Below are 23,201 nucleotides of genomic sequence, written 5' to 3' on the forward strand. Positions count from 1 at the left end.
TGGTGACGAGACAGCAACATATACTTAGGTTTCTCTATGTTTACTTCTAGACCAACCTTCTTACTAACATCAATTAAAAGGTTGTGTGTTTCTGTTTATGGTATCTATATTATCACCTAGTAGATTCATCTCATCAGCACAGGCCAACAGCTGATATGATCTTCGGCATGATGCAATGAAATTCAGGTTGTCACGTCCTTTAAAGTTTTGGCAGCTATATGTTGGCATAGAGGTAAAGTTGTTCCTGTGCTTAATTAATCAAGATGCCATTACATATGGGGAATCTTAAACCTCGTCACCTATGGGGGCGAGTGATCTGTTTCAGATTGCAAGTGCTGTTACCTCTGGGGAAAAGGCCCCATGTACCCACTGGGCATGAACTGCCTTACAAATCTATGGGCAGGATGCTGCATAAATTTGTAGCATAGCCAGTCTGTATGTGTGGAGAAAAGTCTCTACCTCTGCCTGTAATTGGAGCTATACTGACAGTGATAGATACAGCAACCATACTATTTGTGGTCGATAAAAAGGTAATCATATTCCAAAGCAGGCATCCTAGCGATTTATAGCTATAATTTCGCCTTTAATGACTGCGTCATCGCCGCCAAACCATCTTCGTTTTTGTGGAAGTGCAAAGCCATCATGGATTATATACATGTTTTTACACCAGAGATTTGGTTATCATTCATACACATGACTGGGCCACTGCTGTTATCCACAATTATTTTTCATCTTATACCACATCACGTAGTCCAGACCGGCTCTGGGGTCCACCCAACCTCCTATCCAATGGGTACCGGGGGCTCTTTCCCCGGGGGTAAAGCGGCCGGGGCGTGAGGCTGACCACTCACCTCTAGTTAGTGCAGAGGTCAAGAAAATGTAGATCTATACATCCACTCCACCAAAGTCTTCATGGCGTAGTGCTTAATTACTTAAGCACAGGGACAACTTCACCTTCTTTACCTTACCTTATAAGCCATACCTGAGAATTTATTAAAAAAGTTACACATTTCCGCAATCAAATACGTCAGTTCCGTCGAAACAAGTCAGCAGCTCATTTTCAAATAGTATTGACAGATCACTGCAGTTATCCATAATGTAATTCATCTCAAGTCCCTTATCTGAGAATCTGTTAAAAATACGAGTTAAAATCACAAATCACTTCCCTCGTACCTCATTACCAGTTTCCAAACAGTACTGAGAGATATTTTAAAGAGAGGAGGACAATTTCGAACCAGCTTCGGGAATATCGTGGTTTAGTTGGCGACAGTGTGAGTGATGCGGACATGACATAAATTTGTGTGAAATTCAAATTTGTGCAGTTAGTTTTAAACACGCAAGGAAGAAGAGAAGGTAAGAAAGTGAGTGTACAAGTATAATTTGCAATGTGCATTGGTCACGAAGGTAATGACCTTGTTTTGTTTACGAAAATGGAAACAGACTCCTAAGAGTGTTGAGGTTTTCACTGCTTCGACTTTGAAATAATCTTCTAGAATGTGACGCCATGTAATCTGACGGACAGGCATCAGTGTTTCGGAAGAACGGGCTGCCTTCATCTTCAAGATGGAAGATGGATGCAGAAACTTCTGACTCTTGTTTGGACCAGTCAAAAAGACTTAGACGGTTTCTTTCGTTTGCAGCAAGCCTATTAGTAACTGAGTACCTTAATGCAGACTTCATTATGCCTAACGGAATTATTATTCTCCCCTACCCTGATTCATAAAAATGCTTGAAACTCTGATACTAATTAAGATATATAGTTATGTGTCAACTGAATGACCATAATTGGAGCTTTCGTTCCTTGTGACACCCATAATATTTCTGGCCACATTAACATTTGACTTAGACATTCAACATTAATTTATGAAGAACTGTATTTTGTAAGTTTTCCAAAACGTTTTTGATTATATAAGTGTATTTTTTGGAAAATTTCGTGTTGGAACATGAATGTGTTGATGAGATGCATATTTGTTTATAACTACAAGTTATGTACATATTGTTGATCACTTGGATTAAAGATTATGGTGAGCTATATAGGTAATACAGCATTAATAAGGAATGCAAGAGAGCTACCTTGCAGGTTTATTCATTAAAACATTACAATTAGTTTTTTCAACCAAGTAAAATTATTACCTATTCAAGTTACTATTTATGTTATGTGAAGCCCGCTTTGTAGTTTCTCAGTGGTGCTATGGGATTCCATTTCACTAATAACATAGGTGCGACCAGTTATAGTTTCTGGATCCACTTTTGTAAGCACCTTTGAGCTGGAACCCACAAAAATTTGGCAGTGAAGAATTTTTTTTTTGGACCAGAGGGATACAAAAATGTTGGTTAAATTTCACTTCCAGTCAGTTGTAAAATACAGAAGAAAACAGTTTATGTAATGTTCATAAGTTGCAAATCTTAGGCTGTCGTCCATGTGATACTCTTCATATTGCAAGTGTGTCTGGTGTTGAACATGTTTGCTTCTACAGCAGTTTTGTCTAAAGTTGCTTTCTGAGGTGGGAATGACACAATGTCTGAGTACTGGAAAGTGTTCGAGCTTTCCTAAGCCTCTGTTCACGCATCAGTGTTTTTTGTTTTATTGTTGTTTTGCTGTGCAACAGTACATTACTCAAAAGTGGCTGAAGGAATATTTGCAACAGCCCTCTTGTAAAGTTGTCTCAGTTTTTTTTTTGTATCGTAATATGCTCATAAGGACTCTGTGGACTTGTCTTTCTTGCTAGCCTTTAAATTGTTCCCCAAATCCCATCACATGTACCTTTGTCATGTGTTGTTGCAAAGAGGTGCCACTGCTTGTCCATATCAAAATCATTTTTACGATAGCAGAGGTTCACGAAATTTGTTCTTTGCTTATACAGTGAAGCAGCCCATCAGAGATGTAGTAAATCATAGTCAGATCTTTCAGTTTAACAGAAAGTAAGTAGCATAATTGACTTTGAAACAAATGCACAGCTACAATGTCATGTCTTAAACAGTGTGATGTGTGAAATAAATCTGTTGTGTGTGTCATTTTGTTTTGTGAATTATGATCCACAGATGAATGAAGAGTTGCCTGAACATTGTTCCAATGAAAACCTTGTACTTTATTATGTATGATGGAGTAGTATTCAGGAAATTCGTGAATAGTGATTTCTCCAATTTCAAGGTGTAGCTTCAGTACTTTAGAAGAACATGATTGCTTGTCATAGTTTTCCTAATTGATCAGTTCTTTTATAGAACTGTCAAAATTTGAACATTTTTGCCCTTTTCCTATTATGAGAAATTGTTTCTTCAATATTGCTATCATTTCACTTTTACTTGAATTGTCAATACCACTGAAGTTTTATTTTCCTTTTCATGGCTCTTGTGATTTTATTGAACTTTTCCTTTGGGTGCTTCACTTGTAACAGCCTTTTAGTAAAAAATAGTGACAATTGTAAAGATTCCAGAACCTTATTGACTGAAGAAGCAATGCAGGTCTGTTCATTTTTAGAACTATTCAAGTCTCCCTTGTCATGTTCTGAGTTCTAAGAGATAACTGCTCAATTTCCAAAACTTACAGGCAAATGGGCAATAGCTTTTCTGCTTTTGTCACAGAGCTGTAAGACATAGGATTGACCATCTGATAAGTTTGTGTTAATAGACCTGTTTACTGTTTTAACTGTACACTACATATTTTGCCCATAAATGATGATCATCTGGTGACATACACAAATCAACCAAAAAGATCTAGAATGCATGTCGTCTTCATTAATTTGGCTTGGATTCTGCAACCATTGCAATCTAGCCAACTTCTGTTGTTCTAATAGCATGTTTATACTTCAATAAAAACATAGTCTGTCTTTGGCTCACATTATAATCTTCTTTCATTCTTTCTCAACCTTTGTTGATGTCCATATTATCATCCAAGTTTCCAAAGCTGCAAACAAGTTTGAGATTTTAACCTGACACTGTTCTTTATCTTTCACATAATTCAGTTTCTTGAGACTAAATCTCTCCGTACCAACTTTTGTATTGTCTGTTTGCTGTTTGACTGCCTCTGACTTTTTCAACCCACTGAATATGGCCAGAATCATAGTCACCTCCTCTGAAATATTAGATATCACGTACACTTTAATTCCATCTGCTGTATACAAGGTGTGTCCCAAAAGTCATGAAATATATATATATTTTTTTTTAATTTATTGATGATTGGTGCAAAGTGTTAATATTCTTCAAAGTACTGTCCATGAGCATCTACACATTTTTTCCACCGACTCTCCCATGCCTGATACGCCCCCTCAAAGCCTCGACGTGAACCTCATTTAAAGCTGTTGTCACGGCCGCTTGGATAGCCTAAATGCTTTCAAAATGGCGTCCTTTGAGTGCAGTCTTGATCCTTGGGAACAAAAAGAAGTCGGCCGGAGCTAGGTCGGGGCTGTAGGGTGGCTGCGGCAGCGTTGTCACGTGGTGCTTTGCCAGGAACTCACGGACGAGCAGAGACGTGTGGCTGGGCGCATTGTCATGATGCAGCCGCCAGTTAACGATGCGATGCACAACGGTTTTTGGAATGTTCAGAGTGTCGGCTAACAACTGGACAGTCATTCGACGGTCAGTATTCAACAAATCACGCACACGAGTCACATTTTCATCGGTTTGGCTTATTGATGGCCATCCAGAGTGGGGGTCATCTTCCACTCCTTCCTGGCCCTCTTTAAACTTCTTCACCCACCTTGTAACTTGCACATATGATAGAGCAGATTCCCCGTAGGCTTGCTTAAGCAGTTCGTGAGTTTTGGCAACTTTTTTGTTGAGCTTTGTGCAGAACTTGACTGCCCAATGTTGTTCGAAAGTATCTGCCATCGCGCGCCGTGACGTGGTCACAAAACAGGTGCACTAAATCAGCGATACTGACGCCTCTGATGCTCGAGCAGACTGACCTTGGGCGCGCTGCGAAGCTAAAGGCCTCGCCCCCCTAACCCAACCGGTTCCAGTGCACTCCGACCAGTAGGAGCGCGGGAAAGAAATATATTTCATGACTTTTGGGACACACCTTGTATCAAATTGTATTCAGTGTAGTGTGATGAAATCTTGATTTAGTGAATATTTTTTCTTCTCCCTCTGGAATGAAATTTAAATGATATTGTCACGTGTTGGGTGTATAACGCGACAAATAACTTCATACCTTATTTCATATAGCGAATTTATTTCACTCACTCTTACAATCACACAATTTACAATCTCAACATTCCTGCCATTGGCAGTATCATAAATACTCCGGTGAAAGATAGACAGCAATTAACTGATTACTCTTTCTCTAGTAACTGGCTCAGTACTCACTAACTAACTAACTGACTGACTCTGGTAACTGATAGGTACTGCTTTTGCGTGACGCCGTGTTTGCCGATAGCCTAGTAACCCTGTCGGGAGTTGTTTAGTGCTGCATAGCAACCACGGCATCCCTTGGTCACGTCACCACGGGAGGGGGCGGGGTGTTGACTGGCCTATTACCGTAGCAACGGCAACACTCCGAAGGTGTTATGTCACCACTGGCGGGGGAGGCGGTGTCCTGAATAGCGCAAATACATCACAATATATAGTATTCATTTTTCCTCTCTCTAGTGAATTTCAAGTTAATAAATGAATTGTATTTAGTGTAAGACATTTTCAGCCTTCCAGAACTTATACATACATTTGGTGAAATTGCTAGATTGTTGTTTAAGCAGCAGTTGATGTTCATATTTTCTCTGCCTGAAATCATTACCACACAATCATAATTTTTGGTGACTGACATCACGCATGGAATATGTGCAAAAACAGATGCCACTTTTGACATCGATATTTGTTTGATTCTTGACTGAAGTTATTTCACTGATTATTTTTGTGTCATTAATTATTTTAGAAATGAATTTGAAATTACATATATATGATTATGTGTACATGTTTGGAAAAAGTATATTTAAACTACTTTCATAAATTAATTATTTTTTTACGTTTCAAAATTTATTCCTATAACTTAGTTTCATGTAAACCCTCATTCCAAATTGTCAGTGTCAAAGTAACTTCTCTTTCTGCATTTACTCTGAAGTCTAACAAAGTGTTCATGTGCTAACTAGGGGATTGGTTGAATACATTCCCCGGGTTTTCATAAAAGCTGCCCTTTTTAACCTCTGTTGGAACATGCACATTCAGAATAACATCACTCCAGTGAACTTGTATTATACAAGAGTTGGATAAAAAGTAGTGGCAACACTGCTGTAACATGAAAGATGTGTGTCAGGTGTCACTAGCGCCATCTGTAGCCGATAGCAGAACTTCAGTTGAAGTAGTGTAGTGAGTGGCTCTGGTTGTGTTTCATTGAATTGCATTGTCTTGAAGTGCAGGAGCCCAGTTCAAGCACCCTAACAACATGTTTAAATAAAAATTGAAGTTTTACGAGGTAGTAGTGCACAAAACTGTTATCAGGGACTGCAAGAAGCATGTGGTGATGCTGCTTTGCCATATCGCACAGTGGCACGGTGGGTGAAAGTGTTCCGTGAAGGGAGGGATGCCATTCAGGACAGCCGTCATTCAGGACAACTCCATGTTGACAGCCACACAATTCAGCTTCTTGCTTCTCTGCTGGATGTCAATTGTTGATGGGCTGTGCGGGAGTTAGCTGCAGAGTTAGGCATATGTCACAAAACTGTGCTCCACATTCTGTGTGATATTCTTGGATACCGCAAAATTACAGCCAGTTGGGTACCCCATACAATGTCCGAAGTGCAACAATGGCAACTTTATGCAATTGCACAGGACTTTTTGGACCGGTACCAGAAGGAAGATGACGACTCCCTTGGATGGATCGTCACTCTGGATGAAACTTGGGCTTGTTCATACGAACTGCACTTGAAGCGACAGTCAAATGAATGGAAGTATCCTGGCTCTCCTCGTCCAAAGAAAGTGCTCCCTACACAGAGTAATGTGAAGGCGATGTTCACTGATGGAGTGATAATACACCAAACTGTACCTCAGCGACAAAGAGTAGACGCTGCCTACTACTGCAGTTTCCTGCATAATCATCTTCGTCCAGCACTCAAGAGAAAGCGACGACACTTGTTGGAAACGAACCCCATCAGCCTTCATGACAATGCAAGGGCTCATACTGCGGACGCTGTCAGGGATCTCCTTCGCCGCTGGCGATGGGAGATACTGCAACATCCGCCACACTCACTCGATATGAGTGCGTGCGATTATGATATCTTTGCCAAAATGAAAGGACCACTGCGAGGGTTACGTTACAACACAAGAGAGGAGATTATTCATGTTGTAGGGCAGTCACTGCTGGACATCAACAGAAGTGGTCACGCTGATGGTGTACGACACCTTCCACAAATTTGGCAGAAGGTGGTACACATGGGGGGCGATTATATTGAAGGAATGTAAGTGTGTTTATCTCAGGTAATAAAGTCACTTCAGAACTATAGAGGCATTGCCACTACTTTTTATCCAACCTATGTATATTACCTGTCACTAACAAACTCTTAACAGTGATATGATTGATTCCCTTGTGTATGAAAAATCCCATCCCACAGTGATGGTTAGCTTTGCCATTTCCATAGAGATATTTATAATCATTCAGCACAACCTTTGTACCATTTGACCTCCCATACTCCACCTAAATTCAGTTCTGAATCTAATTCTGTTTGCTAATCATCTTGTTTTCAATGAACCTGGCTTATAGGGATATAATGATATTCCAAGTTCCAAATTTCTTGTCCATTTTCTATTGTTTAGGTCATTCAAAGCATCTCTCCTAGCCTGATGCTTTGTGTAACATTTTCTAATATGTTAGCATTTTACAGTGATAAGTTTGTGGTCCTACATCTAACCCTCTGTTGACTGATTCATAATATTTGTAGCTACCCCCTATATGTGGATGCTGTCTCCTCCAAACCACAATCTGAGTATGTCCCACTGCATGGTGATAGGGGATCTTTGTAGTTGGTACCGTTTCTTGCAATTAACACAAAAAACTGAGCATTTTGTAGACTCCTGCTTTGTTTTTCAGATATAACAGGGAGGCAACATGCCAAATCCAAAGCGAAGCCGTAGAGGAGGAAAATCAGCATCTATTGCCAGTATTCAGGAGGATGATTCTGAGAACTCGCAGGGGGGAACTACTGGCCTGGACAAGTTAATTGCCTGGCTTGAGGATTTTGATATGCAATGTAATTTTATGCTGCTGAGTATAAATCAACATTAGCATGTCTGAATTGAGTGATGACATTATTTCTGAATGCCTGAATCTTTTCCTCTGTTAAATGAATGCAAGGGGAAATTTTTGATGTCACATTTATTGTTGAAGTTTAGATCACTAGAAACAGAAATGTGTACTACATGTCTCATCACTGAAACACAGGGTAGAATCATATAAATTCTGTGAAACTGGCGTAGCCCCTAATACTTGGATTGATAGTAACAAATCAAATGATAGCCATGAAGAATTTAGGAGCAGGTTTAGATCTCAAAATGGATGCTTCCATTCAGTTCAGAGCCTTGTGTCTTGTTGTGTCCCATTTAAAACCTAATTATCAAAATATACAAAAGTAATTTCACTTATCAATTTATGTGTGTGGTACTTGGTCTCACTCTTTGAGAGGGAGACATAGATTCTGGATGCTTGAGAACAGATTGTTGAGAAGGATCTTGGAAAGACGAAATAGGAAGGGTCTGGAGAAAGTTGCAGTCTACATACTGTTAGGGTAACTAAGTCGTGAAGGATGAAATTGGAAAGATGTGCAGTTGAAAGATTTATGAAATATTTTTGTTCAAATGTCAGGGGAAGAAAGCACTTGAGATGGATGGATAATAGTGAAACAGATCTTAAAATAGCATAGAAATATGCGAACTGGATTAAACTAGCTCAGCATAGGGTCTGATGATGGGCTTATGGGAACATGGTAATGAGCATTCAAGTTGCATGTAAGTGGGTATGTTATGTCTAAAACATCTTTGAAGGTGCATGATACAATGAGTAGGTAACGTTACAGAAGGAAAGTCCTCTGTGTTGAACATGGTCTCCGATATAGTGGTGTTTCTAGCGAACATTTATAGGTTAACCTTTATCGGACGAACGTCATCATATGATGTCGTTAAAAGTTAGGGCAGCTGGCCGAACGTCATCATATGATGTCGCGGATTCCACGCGTGTAAGGTTTTTTTTAATATTATATTAAAAATATAAATTGTTGTTCTATTTACATGATTTTTGGTCACCACCTTTATAAGGAGACAGCCTTCCTTCCTGCATGATCTAATGTAATCTAGGGACGTCATATGACGTTAAAAGTAAGGACAAATTTAAGAACGACATCATATGATGTCGCGCATTCCACGTGTGTAAAGATTTTTTTAAATTTAAATTTAAAATATAAANCTTTCTACATTAAAGGAGCGTTCATTTCGTTCATTTATCATAAAAAATGTAGAAATCACACCATTTTTAGAAACATGCTTACAATTTCATTGCTCTAGAAGGGCGGGCATTTAAATAAACTCCGTCCAGCTGCCCCTACCGGAAATTAAATGGCCCGTCCGATAAAGGTTAAATCATAAATAACATCTGTATATATGGTCAAATCTTGGTAATGTGAACCCACATTGTTCCAAACTCTTAGTGGTCTTAACTGACTTACAGTGCCATAAAAGAAAATTGGCACCTCCAAAAATTACAAATTTAATCTGATTATTTTACTTCCTTGCAGTAAAAATGAATTCTTCTGAAACTTTTCTTTTTAATGGACCTGCCTCTCTAGGAGGTTGCCGCTTTCCCCGAGCCTGGCATGTAGTCAAATGTCTGCAGGTTCCAGTAGCTGTTCATATACAAAATGTACCTATAAATCTTCTGAGTAAATAATTTTACTAACAAATGTTAGTTTTTTATTTTAAACCCAGTAATTCAAATGATTTGGTAGTCCAAACACAGCAGTGCTTGAATTAGGTAGGATTATTGAGTTTTCATTGTACAAATAATGCTGATGCTGAAGATGACTCACTTCCAGAGATGTTTTAGAGCATTATTTTTTCCTGGCCTGAATAATAGTCAGCTTTTCAAGAAAGGTCCTGTACCAAGGCATGAAATAGCTCTTACAATGGAGAGAAATGAATGCAGTATGTGGATAAGAAATATCTCACTGAAAGACTGGTATTTTAATATTGCTGCAGACTTTTTTCATAGATAAAGTGGTTAGGCTGCAGGGGTATGTGATGGACGTTTGGTCTGTTATGACCAGGGCCTGGAGTTTGATGACCTGAAAATATTTAAAAAATGACCAAAAGAATCCAGAAAAATTACCTAAAATATGACTCAAAAATGTAATATGCAGGGCCCGGATTTTGATGACGTGAAAATATTAAAAAAATTACCTATAAAATGACCGAAAAAATACAGAAAAATGACCTAAAGGAGAAAAGAAGAACACTTTGCTTCCATGTTATTCACATTTCAGAAAACATATGAAGAAAAGTTCCCTAAAATGGCCAAAAATGACAAGAAATACCCATAAAGGTCCAAAAAATTACCCCCAAAATGAAAAAAAAAAGACGTTAAACCTAAAAATGTCAAAAAAATGACAAAAAAATTACCTATAAAATTTACATTTCTGTAACCAGCAGCTCATATCCAAGATTTATATATTTAAGAGCATCGCATAGGATACAAGGAAAAGAAGATGACATGCCATCAAAATCCGGGCCCTGGTTATGACTAATGAGGAAGTGAATGATAGGATCATGTAATTTGGAAGCGAGTTATGGTCCTCTTGTCCTAGAGTAGTGTTTTGGCATTTGTCAGGTGACAGTGAAGGAAACCACAGAAATCAGGCAATATATCCTACAGCAGCTGTGATTTGAACAAGATACCTCTCAAAGAATTATATCATCTGAGATATGATGCCATGTAGTCCATTGAAACTGACCTGATGTTTTGGAGGAACATGTTGCTTCCATCTTCTGGGCTGCCAAGCATGAAGCAGGCACCAAATATAGTACCGTTGACATAACCTATTCTGACTTGCATTGTTGAGTAATAACCCAAACTGAGTACTACTGAGCCACAAATATCAAAACATTTTGTGTGAAAATGGTATAGTCCTCACTATAGCTAATTTTATTTGTTTCTCTGTTGCAGTTGAAAACAGACTTGCCCTTTTTGATAAATTATTTGCTGAAAAGTTGAAAGCAGTAGAACGGTGTTATGCCTTGGAACGTATGAAAATTCCTCCTGAAATTTTAAATAGCAAATTGGTGACAGAAGATAGTGTAAGTGTCTTTTAAGAATACATATTGTACCTTTTATGCATAATACTTATATAGATGCAGGGTAGGATTTTAACTGGTATTTTAGAATTTGTGTAAATTCTTTGTTGTTGAATGTAACATTCACAGATCATTCTGCTCATTTTGGAAGTTTCTTTGCTGCTGTTTGAAAATGTGAACTAAGTAACAAGATGGTATCATGTGTGACATCAGGAAGTGTTTATCAGAAACTCTTAGTTAGTTAGTTAGTTAGTTAGTTATTGGAGAGGGTGGGTTTCCCCATGCACTGAGACCTGTATTGGTCCATTGTGCTTCCCTCTATGATTTCTACCAGTCTCTATATCCTACTGGTACTGGTGCTTACCATCAGTCCCGCCCAGCCAGCGAGACCGGCTCTACTAGCTGAGAGGTATCTATAATGCTTTCCCCATCTACCAGAGGTATTAGAGACTGCTGTTGGGTAGGAAATGTCCGTTAATTTGGCTCAGTGACCTCCTTTGGAGATATGAGGTTCTTTTACGTGCTGTAAAGCTATGACACGGGACCCACGGCTTAAAGTCCCTCCCGGAGGACTTGTTCCCTGAATTTTTCCGCCCTTAAAAATTCGACGACCTCCACCGGGTATTTGAACCCGCGTACTACGAGTCATGAGGTGGGAACGTTACCTCTAGACTACGGAGGCCACTACCAGAAACTCTTACTCTTCTGGTAATAGAGCATTGTCATGGAGGAAGAGTATCATTGACAGTTTTCTGTTGTGTTACACCATTGGGAGACGCTATACACCGAATCATCAAACAATTTGATGAAACTAGAATCGTGGGTGATAAATGTGTGAAGGGGAATGAATGCAGAGACCCTGTTTGTATGGAAGAAGTTGTCGACGATAGTGACAGATTTTCCAATGCAGTGCTGGTTCAGACTCTAATCTGTTGTGCTGAACTTCACACAATTTTCCATGGCCTTTTTGTTATTGCCTTCCTTGCTGCACCAATACCTTCAACAGATTTCCGTAGTGTGTAGAATGATCTCTGAAAGTTCCCTACAGTTGTTATCAATAACAAAGAAGTTATTGAAAATGTAATGTGTCAAATGATAAAGGAAGCACTCTGCATATGCCTTCCATATCATATTGTGGGACTGTATTACATGTTGGTCCTTTGGTTATTTATATTGAGTTCTATTGGTTTCATTATGGAGACAGTCTTCTAGAGTATATTTTGTTTGTATTTACTTCCTTCCTTTATTGTATCTTAGCCATTTGCTTATTACAGTTTCATTTGTACTTAATATTTGGACACAATATATAGCCATCAAATATTCATCCATGCAAATATTCCATAAAATTATGTGCATTATTTAAACCTTTGCTGTACAGGATGTCTCAAACTTCTAAGAAGCTAGTTTAAAGTGTCTGGGTAAACTCATTTAAATTTAAACCACACTATGCATTGTCCAAAGATCCTTAGCTTAGTATTCTTCATGAAGAATTTTAGTGTCTAAAACAGACATTGGTTGGTATAGTAAATGAATGTCTCTGTTATATCTGGGTGGATATCTTATGGCGGAACACTGATATTATAAAACCATGGTAGAATGAGTGTGGCTTGTAACAAAGACTTTAGTACAGTGACAAAAACCATTGGAATCATCTGTTTCTTAATGTTTAATATATGTGGAAAACCATTTATAAAACGAGGAATGAAGAGTGATGTGTAACTGGCTGTCACTATTTTCCCATAACTTTTGCACCAGCTGTACTTATGGTTTTGCTTCCAAAGTTGTTTATTTCTAGAGCCTGTTAACTCACCCTTCCTCCCCTCCCCTTGTCTAAGATGAAGTTTGTGTTCACAACTTGTTACCAGCTTACACTGAGAAGTGTATGTCTTGTGACATCCAGTGCACCTGCAATATCTTTTTCTCCATGTAACACTAATTTTTCCTCTTCCCCTGGGCATCCTGTGATGTAGGCAGAATGACGATTTCCCAGAATATAATTCTGCAGGATCATATTCAAGGTTTTGTCATGCTAGATATTTGCTATGTATCAGTTGGCACTGATTTCAAAATTTTTGGAAAACCATAATTATGACACTGAAAAGGAATAGCTTAGGGCTAAATACAAGACTTGAACTCATGTGTCTCTGTGAAGTCAGCAGCTCATCAAGAAGTGAAATACAAAAGTGGTATGAATAACTAATTCAACATCATGTATCATGACATATCATTGGTGCCCTGGGGTTGATTCAGCCCTAAACAGAAATGAATACCAGGAATCTTCCCTGGGGTAAAGGGCAGCTGGCACATAAGACTGACAGCCTCACTGTCACCTGTGAGCCGATTGTCTAGAAAATGTGGGAGCCTCAATGTCTTGCAACCATATGGGCCTTCAGGGCCTGTTACAGGAATAGCTTTTCCTCATTTACAGTCTGTATTTGTAGAAGCACATGTTCGTTTTTTCTAATCCAAAATTGTATTTCATTTTGAAGGGATTGCTCAATTCCAACAATACAACATTAATGGAAAAATCAGTCCAAGAAGCTGATACTACATTGAAGCCTCGTCATCGTAAGAGAACTCGCTGTGTGACAGTAAATTCACCTAGAGCTTCAACAGGTAAAGTAAAAATATAAAATGCACTCTTCTTTCACAACATTGTCAAAATAGACAACATTTATTGGAGTTTTTCCTTTGGAACTCTGTTAGTGAGGTGCATGAGTGCATTTAAAATTCAGCCATTAATATTATAGAATTATTTGTCAGATTTTTAATTGATTTTTTATTTTCTTTTTCAAGTTGTGTTGTATGGTTATAAAATCCAGTTTCATATCAAAGTTGTAACCAATAATCCAACATATATGAAAGTAATCCATCTAGATATATTAAAAAACGCTTGGACTCTGGATGCTTGTGATTTAATTGTAATGAAGAAGTAACAGAGAAGTAGAACGTTTATTGAATATATTAGTGCTCTGAATTATTCATTCTGAGCACAAATTCTTAAGTTAACCATAGTTTGCTTATTTCATATGTTTAACATTGGATGATGTAATTTATGTCATATGCCAAATGCTGTGATTGAGCAGGTTGCACTACTTTGTATTCAGGAAGTCCCAGGTTCAAATCTCAGTCCAAAACCGAGCTCTCCTGACTGAGGGTGTGTGTGTGGTTTTTCTCAGTCTCGGGGCATATGCCAGGATAAGTACATGAAATTATGCCACAGCTGTTTCTTTCTAAATCATTTCCAATGCAGTTAGTTACAAGCTGTGAACTCCTGAAGACTTCCACTATCTGCCTTTGTTTTGTAACTTGTTATTGTGGCCCTTTGTCATTCCACAAACCTGAATTATACAAATATCTTGTGTGATCTGACGTTTATACAGCGGTGAAAGTTCAGATTGTGGTCATCTGGGTTCTGACAGTTTGTAGTTTTGTAGGTGGTTACCAACATACCAGGATGTCCCGAAGATTGAGGCTACAGCTTCCCCCAGACATTCATAACCACTTACAAACACATGTGGTCTCACAACCCAGTATGTGGAATATACAGCATAACTGTTGTACACCAGTTACATATGTACTGAGATATGATTGATTAATTCTGTAGTAATTTAATAATACTGTTTTAACTGAATAGCTTATGCAGAATCAAATGAGATGGGAAGACATTATGAGTGGTAACTTAAGGAATGATTCGGAAAGAAGCAGTCATGACTTATTTGTAGGTGTCATCCCAGCATTTGCCTGGAAATACTCAGGAAAATTAAGAAAACTAAGTCAGCTGAGATTTGAACAAGGAACTACCTCCTAAATACAAGTCTGCGGCAGTACTGCTATTTCAGTCTTAGTAGAAATGGACATTCAGCAAGTCTTCAGCTTCTTTACACAAATTGTTTATGGAATATATGTGGGGCAATCCAAAAGTTTCCAAAATTTGAATTTTGTGCACGAATAGTTATGAGTACATCAAAATACCGCTAGGTGTCTCCTCACACATCCTTCTTGAATCAGTGTGGCAAGCGGCGTTGAGTTGAGTGGTTGGGTGTATTGTTGGTGAACGTATTTCCATTGTTGTGTTTCCGTGAGTTTGCGGTTTTGTGATGGCTGACCTGAGAGAGCAGCGTGTCTGTATAAAGTTTTGTTTCAAACTTGGGAAAACCACTGCAGAAACGCACCAAATGTTGAAGCAAGCTTTTGGTGAAAACAGTTTAGGCCAGACACAAACTTACAACTGGTATAAGCGTTTTAAAAATGGCCAAACATTGACTGATGATGATTGTTCGGGACGGCCGTCAATGGGCAAAACACCAGAAAATGTCGCGAAAGTTAGGGATCTGATTCTGCAAGATCGTAGACTGACCATCCAAGACCTCTGTAACACCTTGGGACTAAGTTATGGTACATGTCAACGAATTTTGTCAGAGGAACTGAACATGAGGAGGATTGTAGCGAAGTTTGTGCCACGACTACTGCAAAATGAACAGAAGCAGCATCGCTTGGAAGTCTGCAGGGAACTTCAGCAACGGCTTCAAGAGGATCCAAACTTTCTTTCGAAGGTTGTCACTGGTGATGAAAGTTGGGTTTATGGCTCCGACCCTGAAAGCAAGCAGCAATCATCGCAATGGACGAGCCCTTCTTCACCTCGGCCCAAAAAAGCTTGACAAGTCAAGAGCAACATTAAGTCCATGTTAATCTGTTTTTTTTTATATTGACAGGATTGTTCATAATGAGTTCATCCCTCCTGGTCTGACAGTCAATAAGGAGTTGTATCGCAATGTTCTAAGGTGTTTGAGGGAGAACATGAGGAGAAAACGTCCAGAGAAGTGGCGCACGAACGACTGGGTACTCCACCATGACAACGCATGACCGCATACGGCTTACATTGTGCAGGAATTTTTGGCTAAAAACAAGATGGCAGTTGTTCCCCACCCACTGTACTCACCAGACTTAGCTCCATGCGACTTCTTTCTCTTCCCCAAGATGAAAATCAAGTTGAAGGGGCGAACGTTTGATACAGTTGAGGAAATTCAAGCGGAAATGCAGACAGTACTAAACACCCTAACAAAGAAAGACTTCCAGGATGCATTTGAAAAGTGGCAGAAACACTGGGATCGGTGTATGCGCTCCCAAGGGGACTACTTTGAAGGTGATGGTGCAATAAGATCTAGGTAAGATGTAATAGTTTTTATTAATATATTTCGGGAACTTTTGGATTGCACCACGTATGTGCTGTACTTGTAAGCACATTAAATGAAGTAGATTTGAACATCCTGTGAAATAGTAAGAAATTAATTGTAAGGAATACATTTTCAAAATTGGAACATTATGACATTTTAACATAGAAACGTTAGAAGAAATTTTTCTTTAAATTAAGAATGTGTGTAGGTTATGTGTGGACTGTAATGGAATTCGTTTTGATGTTTGAAAGATGGCATTGAATAAATGATCGTTGGGAGGAATAAGTACAAGTGGAGATCCCAAATGAGAGATGATATTCAGAAGAGTGGAAACAGATACAGTGTGAACAGTTATGAGATAAGAGAGAGAAATTGAGAAGACTTTGTCATGGGTGATCCACTCTAGTGTAAATGTCATTGGTGGATGATGATGAAATAATTGTTAATATTTGTGCTTTTCCTTTGATGTAAGATTGTAGCATTGCAGCATTCATTTTCATGTGCAACAAAAGTGTAATGTTGTTTTCTTACAGAGTTGCGTCGAGTAACACGCAGTATTTCATTAAACAATAAATATAGGATACCAGAACACATATCATCTGTAAGTTTCAAGGTGAGAAAAGGCATATTATTCAAAACATATGTTAGACTGAATATTGTGAGAATCATACAGAGACCGAATGTTAATTGCACTGTCGTGGGCACAATTGTATGATGAGACCTTCAGTATTACATACTACGTGTATCTGATATGAGTATTTAGTAGTGGATATACAAATTTCATCATATTTATTTTTACTACTGGATAAAAGCTGTTTAGGTAGGCTAATTAGTTGATATTTCAGAGGAACTAAGTGTTTTCATCTTTAAGGTGAAAAATTGTACATTTTATTATTATTGTTCAGAAAAAATTATGTAGTTACATAAATATCAGAATTTACCAGGTTTGCATTTCACTGAGGGTGTGTATTCTTCAGTAGTCTGGAATTCTATTAACATAACAGCATTTCAGTATGTCTATGAATTCTGTTACGCTAATATTTATGTGAATTATAAACGCAAAATGATGGTAATGTTGAATAAATTTTATGAATTAAAAGAATATGTAGCTGAAAAGTCATATATTGTCATCTTTGATACTAAGTTAAGAAAGTTATATGTTCAGGAAGTGGTTGATATTCGGTAAGGTACTGGGAAAATACAAGATGCCAGGCAACTTTAGATGTCCCAATCAGATTGTTCCCTTAAGTGTGACATTTGTTTTTCAACAGACTCCAGCTATAAAGTCAAACTTTGCATCTGCTCCCAGTCTTATAACACCTAAGGTGGTGCCCAATGCGCCTTTATCTATGGTGCGGTATCCTCGCCAAGGGGAATTGGCAGTTTCCTTGTCTGGGAGTCCCCTGATGGTCTCTTCAACACTGTGTGAACAGAATGCAAATGTGAACCTTCGCCTAGCTGACGGAAGGGTATGTACTTTCTGGTAACACAGTAAAACCCATCTGAAAGAGAATCTGGATTAAGCAGAAAAATTTTCAGGTCCTGGGCCTGTAGTGTGAAACCAATGTATTATAATGAATGGAACCTGTTTGTTGTGGAAACAGAAAGAAAAGAAAGTATTAACCTTTAACGACCGAAAGTCCGGTATACCGGACGGTACCTGTGACCTCGAAGATGCCGAAAGTCCAGTATACTGGACGCAAGACACGTGCTCACTTTAGAAGTGCTGACGGTTAGACGTTGAGTTTGAAACCAAAACAAACACACGCAAGTTCAAGTCAGAGGTCCAGTTGTTGGCTCTGAACAATAAAACCCTTCATCATGGTACTGGGTTCGATTTCGTTTACATATAGTTAAGACTGTTTGTGACTTGGTCAGCCAAACAGAGTGGAAGCTTCTTCACAGAAAAGCTGACCCAACATTCCTCTGTGCGGGCAGATCACTGCTTCTGTAGCTCTCAAGGAAGTGTGACGTGTTTAGTGAGTGTCTGAATTATCAGCTTGTGAGTCAGTGGCGGACTGTTTCTCTGGGGAAGCCAAGATTTTTCATTGAGTCATCTGGAACTGAACATTGACAACACTGTCCGGCCAGCCAGATAGAAACAATAACTTCCTGTTTGTTCGCTAAGCGAGAGACTGAACCAGATTGTCTACCAGCGTATGAGAAGTGAGGTCTGTGTGACCTTCACAACGCGCTGAAGCAAACTCTGCCTCTCCGCGCTCCCGCACGCAGTATCTATAGTAGCGTAAACTTACACGACGCAACGAGTTGAAACTCGTGTACAGTCTGACCAAACATTTTGGTGTATAGTGTCAATGTATTTTGGATATAACGACGTCTCAAATTTGAAGAAAAAATTATGGGTAAGTCTTTTGGAATTTCATTACACATATAATAGAGAGTATATTTTGAATTTCATGACATAACAATTACAGTAATTTTTATTTGTAAAAATTTCCATAGGTATATTGTAGGGAATTTCATTCTCTTTCAGGCGGTTTTTAGTTCGTATTTCTAAGCTGCATAGAACGGAAAATATGTAGTTTTTTCTGAAAGTCTACAATATTAAAAGGGCAACGTCAAATTAAATCCGGCAGCAGCGCAGTCGTGGGGGGTTTAAATGCCGACTCTTAAAGGTTAATGGGAAAGAAGTTTATTGGCTATGTATAGTTTCCTGTCCTTATAATTTTATTCAAATCTCTGCTGCCCAGAATTTTTTTGAAAGGAAAAGTCACAAGTGGGAAATAAATAAATTTTGATTTCTAACAAATATATGCAGAATGATAGACTAAGTATAGAAGAATGGAAGGAAACAATGACGAAGAAAGAAGAAAAACTGAATATATCCGCTACTCAATAAGGATGTAGTATACATTCATGGCTTTAATCTCTTGCCTGTGATTAGGATCATAGCTTATGTACTGTGCTGCTTTTTATATCCATAATTAAGTTCTTGTGTTCAGCTGAAACCTCTCCAATACAGATAAATGATGAGGTTCCTTGGCATTCCATTACAAGCAGGCTTGACTACATTAATTTGATTTTCTAAACTTTGATAGTGGTAAAAGTGATGTAACATTAAAAAGTTTTCATTATAGGTACACAATATGAAATAAAGTTTTGGAAACAAGATATGGAACTTGCTTTTCTTAAATTATTAAATCCATATAGTGTGGGAGAAGTAGCTAGTGCATAAGTCAGGGAGTTGGCTTAAATGTGGACTGGCAAGGATTCTTACTTACTGTGTCTAAATGAATCACCATTAGTCAGTTTCACCTTTAGCCGGTGGAAGCATCTGTCCATGTATGTCTTGTATGTTACAGAATAGTGTGTTATTGTGCAATGGTTTGAAGTCTTGACACTGGAGCTTCAAGTTGAAAATGGTGTATCACCAGAGTTTTATGACTTTCAAGGCTCTAAGCACATGTCAGTTCTTGTCAGGACCGAGCGTCTTGCTGCTGCCCCCCTTCCCCTTCTTTCTTATAACTTTCAAATAAAGTGGGTAAAGTGAATACAGATATTGCTGATGAAATTGACAATCATATTTATCATAAGATTTGTTCCTTCTAATCTAATTCATAACAATAAACATTCATTGTTCAATATTTTATCTCACCATGATTCATCAAGCAGGTTACTGTAGTAGGCTGCGCCATAGCTCAAGCGGTTAGTCACTGGCATCCCAACGTGGCGGCCCGGGTTTGATTTCGGGTCTGGTCAAGTGGGATTTGTCGTGGACAAAGTGGCACTGGGGCGGGTTTTCTCCAAGTACTTCGGTTTCCCCTGCCAATCATCATTCCACCAAATTCTCCATCATCATAATCACTAGGGGCAGGCTACACTAGGCCAATCAGTGGTCACCATGCCGAATGGACCCAGTGGACTCAACCCCCCACTAGGCAAAAAAGTTACTGTAGTTGTCATGCTCTAGGCTCTCAGCTGGAACACTAGCTATCTTGACCAAGGTTTTTTTGTGGTTTTTCTCAGTCCCTCCAGGCAGATGCCAAGGTGGTACCTTGATTATGCTATGACTACCTCCTTCCATATACTTCCTAATTTACCCTTCCTAGTCAAATTGCTTGGCACTTTTTGTTTGAGGTATTTATAGTGCTGTTAAATAAACCACAAAAATGAACCATTACTCGACACAAATGGAATGACTTCTTACAACTATAGTATCACTTTTGCTTTGTTAACAGTTTTAAGTTACTTGCACAGTCCAAAGAAGATGATGTATTGAGTGATTTTCCTGTTTTATAGGTGGTGTCGATTTTACCAGAACCAAATTTGCGCCCATATGATATCCCCCAAGTTGACGAAGAAACAAGACAACAGTTGCTAACTTTGCGAGAACATATGAATACTCTTATCAACTTGGTTCACTACTGAAAACTGCGGAAATTATGTTGTATTTTTATTGACAGATCCACTTGTTTTTCTTTTAAATCTGAAGCAGCAATGGATGAAGGTGAACTTAATTACTAAGAAGTACACATTTAATAGATTGTAGTGGTTTCATTAATGCAGAAAATTGTCACTCATTAATTTAATTTAATTGAATGTATTATAATTTTTGTACAATGTAAAGTGTGAAGGAAAATTGTTTTTTAATGTTTATGAAGTATGGTCAAGGAATGAAAAGGATGTTAGGACAGCAGGAGTTTTGAGTGTGGATATAAACAGACATTGGACTTGTGCCTTGAACTTGACACAATATTTTACACACACATTTTTTTTAAACAGAAGCACTAATTTAGGGAAATTCATTCAAAAAGCAGTGACCCACTTTTTTATTATTAAAATGCTTTGAAAAATGAAACTTGTTACAGAATGAGCCAGTTCATTGGTTACATTTTCATTACTCTTCCATGTAATCCCTTTTACTGTCAGTGGTGTTACAGCAAGAAGTTATTGTGCATTTCTTGCTGGCAAAGGTCTGTTGTGCCTTTTGAAGCTCTGTTGTACTCACAGACTGCCTTCAGGCCTCTTAAATGTTCCTCACTGATTCATCCTATGCTGACAGAGACCCACTTACAATCCTTTGATTCTAATATAAATTAAGACTGCTTCCTGCTTTGATATCAGTCAGAATATTTTGTAATCTAGTACCCAGGAGCAGAACCAGTAAGTCTTGAACAGGAGTTTCATTGCTTTTTGGAGTGACTTACTTGCAACAGACCCATGTGTGTCATATTACGTTGTATGACATTCTTGTGTTCAATCAAATTTTCATTTCAGGCATTTTAAGACATGCAGTTTTTTTCTTTATTGTAGTTCTGTTTATAAAAACGAAGATGGTGGTGGTGTTTTGCATATTCAAACACAGCTGTATGACTTTCTTTTCAAATGCTAGTAAGTTAATTTGTGTTGTGATGAATAGTATTTTGTTTTCTTACTCAGTATAAAATATTATTAGAAGCTTTTGTAAACTTATTATGCTATAATTTTCATTAATAAACATAGCCTTACTTACTTACTTACTTACTTACTCATGTAGCTGAGCCCTTCTGGAGGAGCCGCCAATTCTTCAGCTACTCAAGAGTTTCCCAGCATTTTATGGAACCCGAAGGTTCATCACCGTGTTCACAAGAGCCCTCCACTGGTCCCTATCCTGAGCCAGATCTCTCCAATCAATACCATCCCATTCTATCTCTCTAAGATCCATTCTAATACTGTCCACCCACCTACGCCTTGGTCTTCCCTGTGGTCTCTTTCCTTCTGGCTTTCCCACCAATATGCTATACGCATTCCTTGTCGCCCCCATTTGTGCTACATGACCTGCCCACCTCATCCTCATTGACTTTATCATTCTAATTATACTTGGAGAAGAGTACAAGTTATGAAGCTCCTCATTATGCAGTTTTCTCCAACTTCCTGTGACTTCATCTCCCTTTGGTCCAAATATTCTCCTCAACACCCTGTTCTCAAACACCCTCAGTCTATGTTCCTCCCTTAATGTCAGAGACCAAGTTTCACACGCATACAGAACCACAGGCAAAATTATAGTTTTGTATATTATAATTTTTTAAGTTTTTGGACAACAGACAAGAAGACAAAAGGTTCTGGACTGAATGGTACTAAGCATTATCCGAGTTCAATCGTCTCTTAATTTCCTCCTGAATCAGGTTTCGATCTGTTATCGTTGTTCCCAAATATCTGAACTGTGCCACATTTTCAAAACATCTGTTTCCTATCTTTGTGTCATGATTTTGCCCTGCATTTTGGTGATGAGACAGTAACATATACTTAGTTTTCTGTGTTTACTCTTTACTTGCATCAGTTAAAGTTTATGTGTTTTCCTTTATGGTATCTACATTATCACCCAGTAGATTCACATCATCGGCGTAAACCAACAGCTGATATGTCCCGTTTAGTTTCCGTCCCACCTGGTTTCCCTGGACCTTCCTAATGGCATATTCTAAGGCAAAGTTGAAAAGGAGTGGTGATAAAGCATCTCCTTGTTTTAGACCATTCTGGATAGGCTAGCAACTGATTATCCTGCAATGCAGCAAATATGTTCTGGGAAAGTGTCTTGTAATATCTGTGTAACAGTTTTACATACTGAAAGAAAGCCGAGTTCTGTATGTTGAGTCACACTCCATACCAGTGGTGCCCAGACTGCTTGAGGGCCTAAAGGTTCTGTGAAAGATTGCCAAGGGTTTGGAATCAACCTTTTTCTATAACTCAGTAATGTGATGTGATGGTTAACATTCATACTTGGTGTCTGGTTCTTGTTCTTGCTCTTTTACTTCAAATTCACGC

At 38.4% G+C, this 23,201-nt stretch overlaps 1 protein-coding gene across 3 annotated transcripts; it reads left to right on the forward strand.

The window, feature by feature from the left end:
- Positions 1–1,281: 1,281 nt before the first annotated feature.
- Positions 1,282–21,921, forward strand: LOC111868625 (borealin). Of its 3 annotated transcripts, none has more exons than XM_023859447.2 (7): positions 1,282–1,353; positions 8,015–8,174; positions 11,135–11,265; positions 13,752–13,878; positions 16,973–17,052; positions 17,711–17,908; positions 20,700–21,921. In XM_023859447.2, the coding sequence occupies exons 2-7, from the start codon at positions 8,033–8,035 to the stop codon at positions 20,826–20,828; spliced, it is 807 nt and encodes a 268-aa protein (XP_023715215.1). In that variant the 5' UTR covers positions 1,282–1,353; positions 8,015–8,032; the 3' UTR covers positions 20,829–21,921. The 3 variants fall into 3 exon arrangements, with proteins under 3 accessions (XP_023715215.1, XP_023715216.1, XP_023715217.1); XM_023859448.2 differs by having other exon boundaries at positions 1,338–1,361; XM_023859449.2 differs by lacking the exon at positions 1,282–1,353 and adding an exon at positions 2,892–2,922.
- Positions 21,922–23,201: the final 1,280 nt, after the last annotated feature.

Source organism: Cryptotermes secundus, unplaced genomic scaffold, assembly GCF_002891405.2.
Source record: "Cryptotermes secundus unplaced genomic scaffold, Csec_1.0 scaffold696, whole genome shotgun sequence".
Lineage (NCBI taxonomy): Eukaryota > Metazoa > Arthropoda > Insecta > Blattodea > Kalotermitidae > Cryptotermes > Cryptotermes secundus.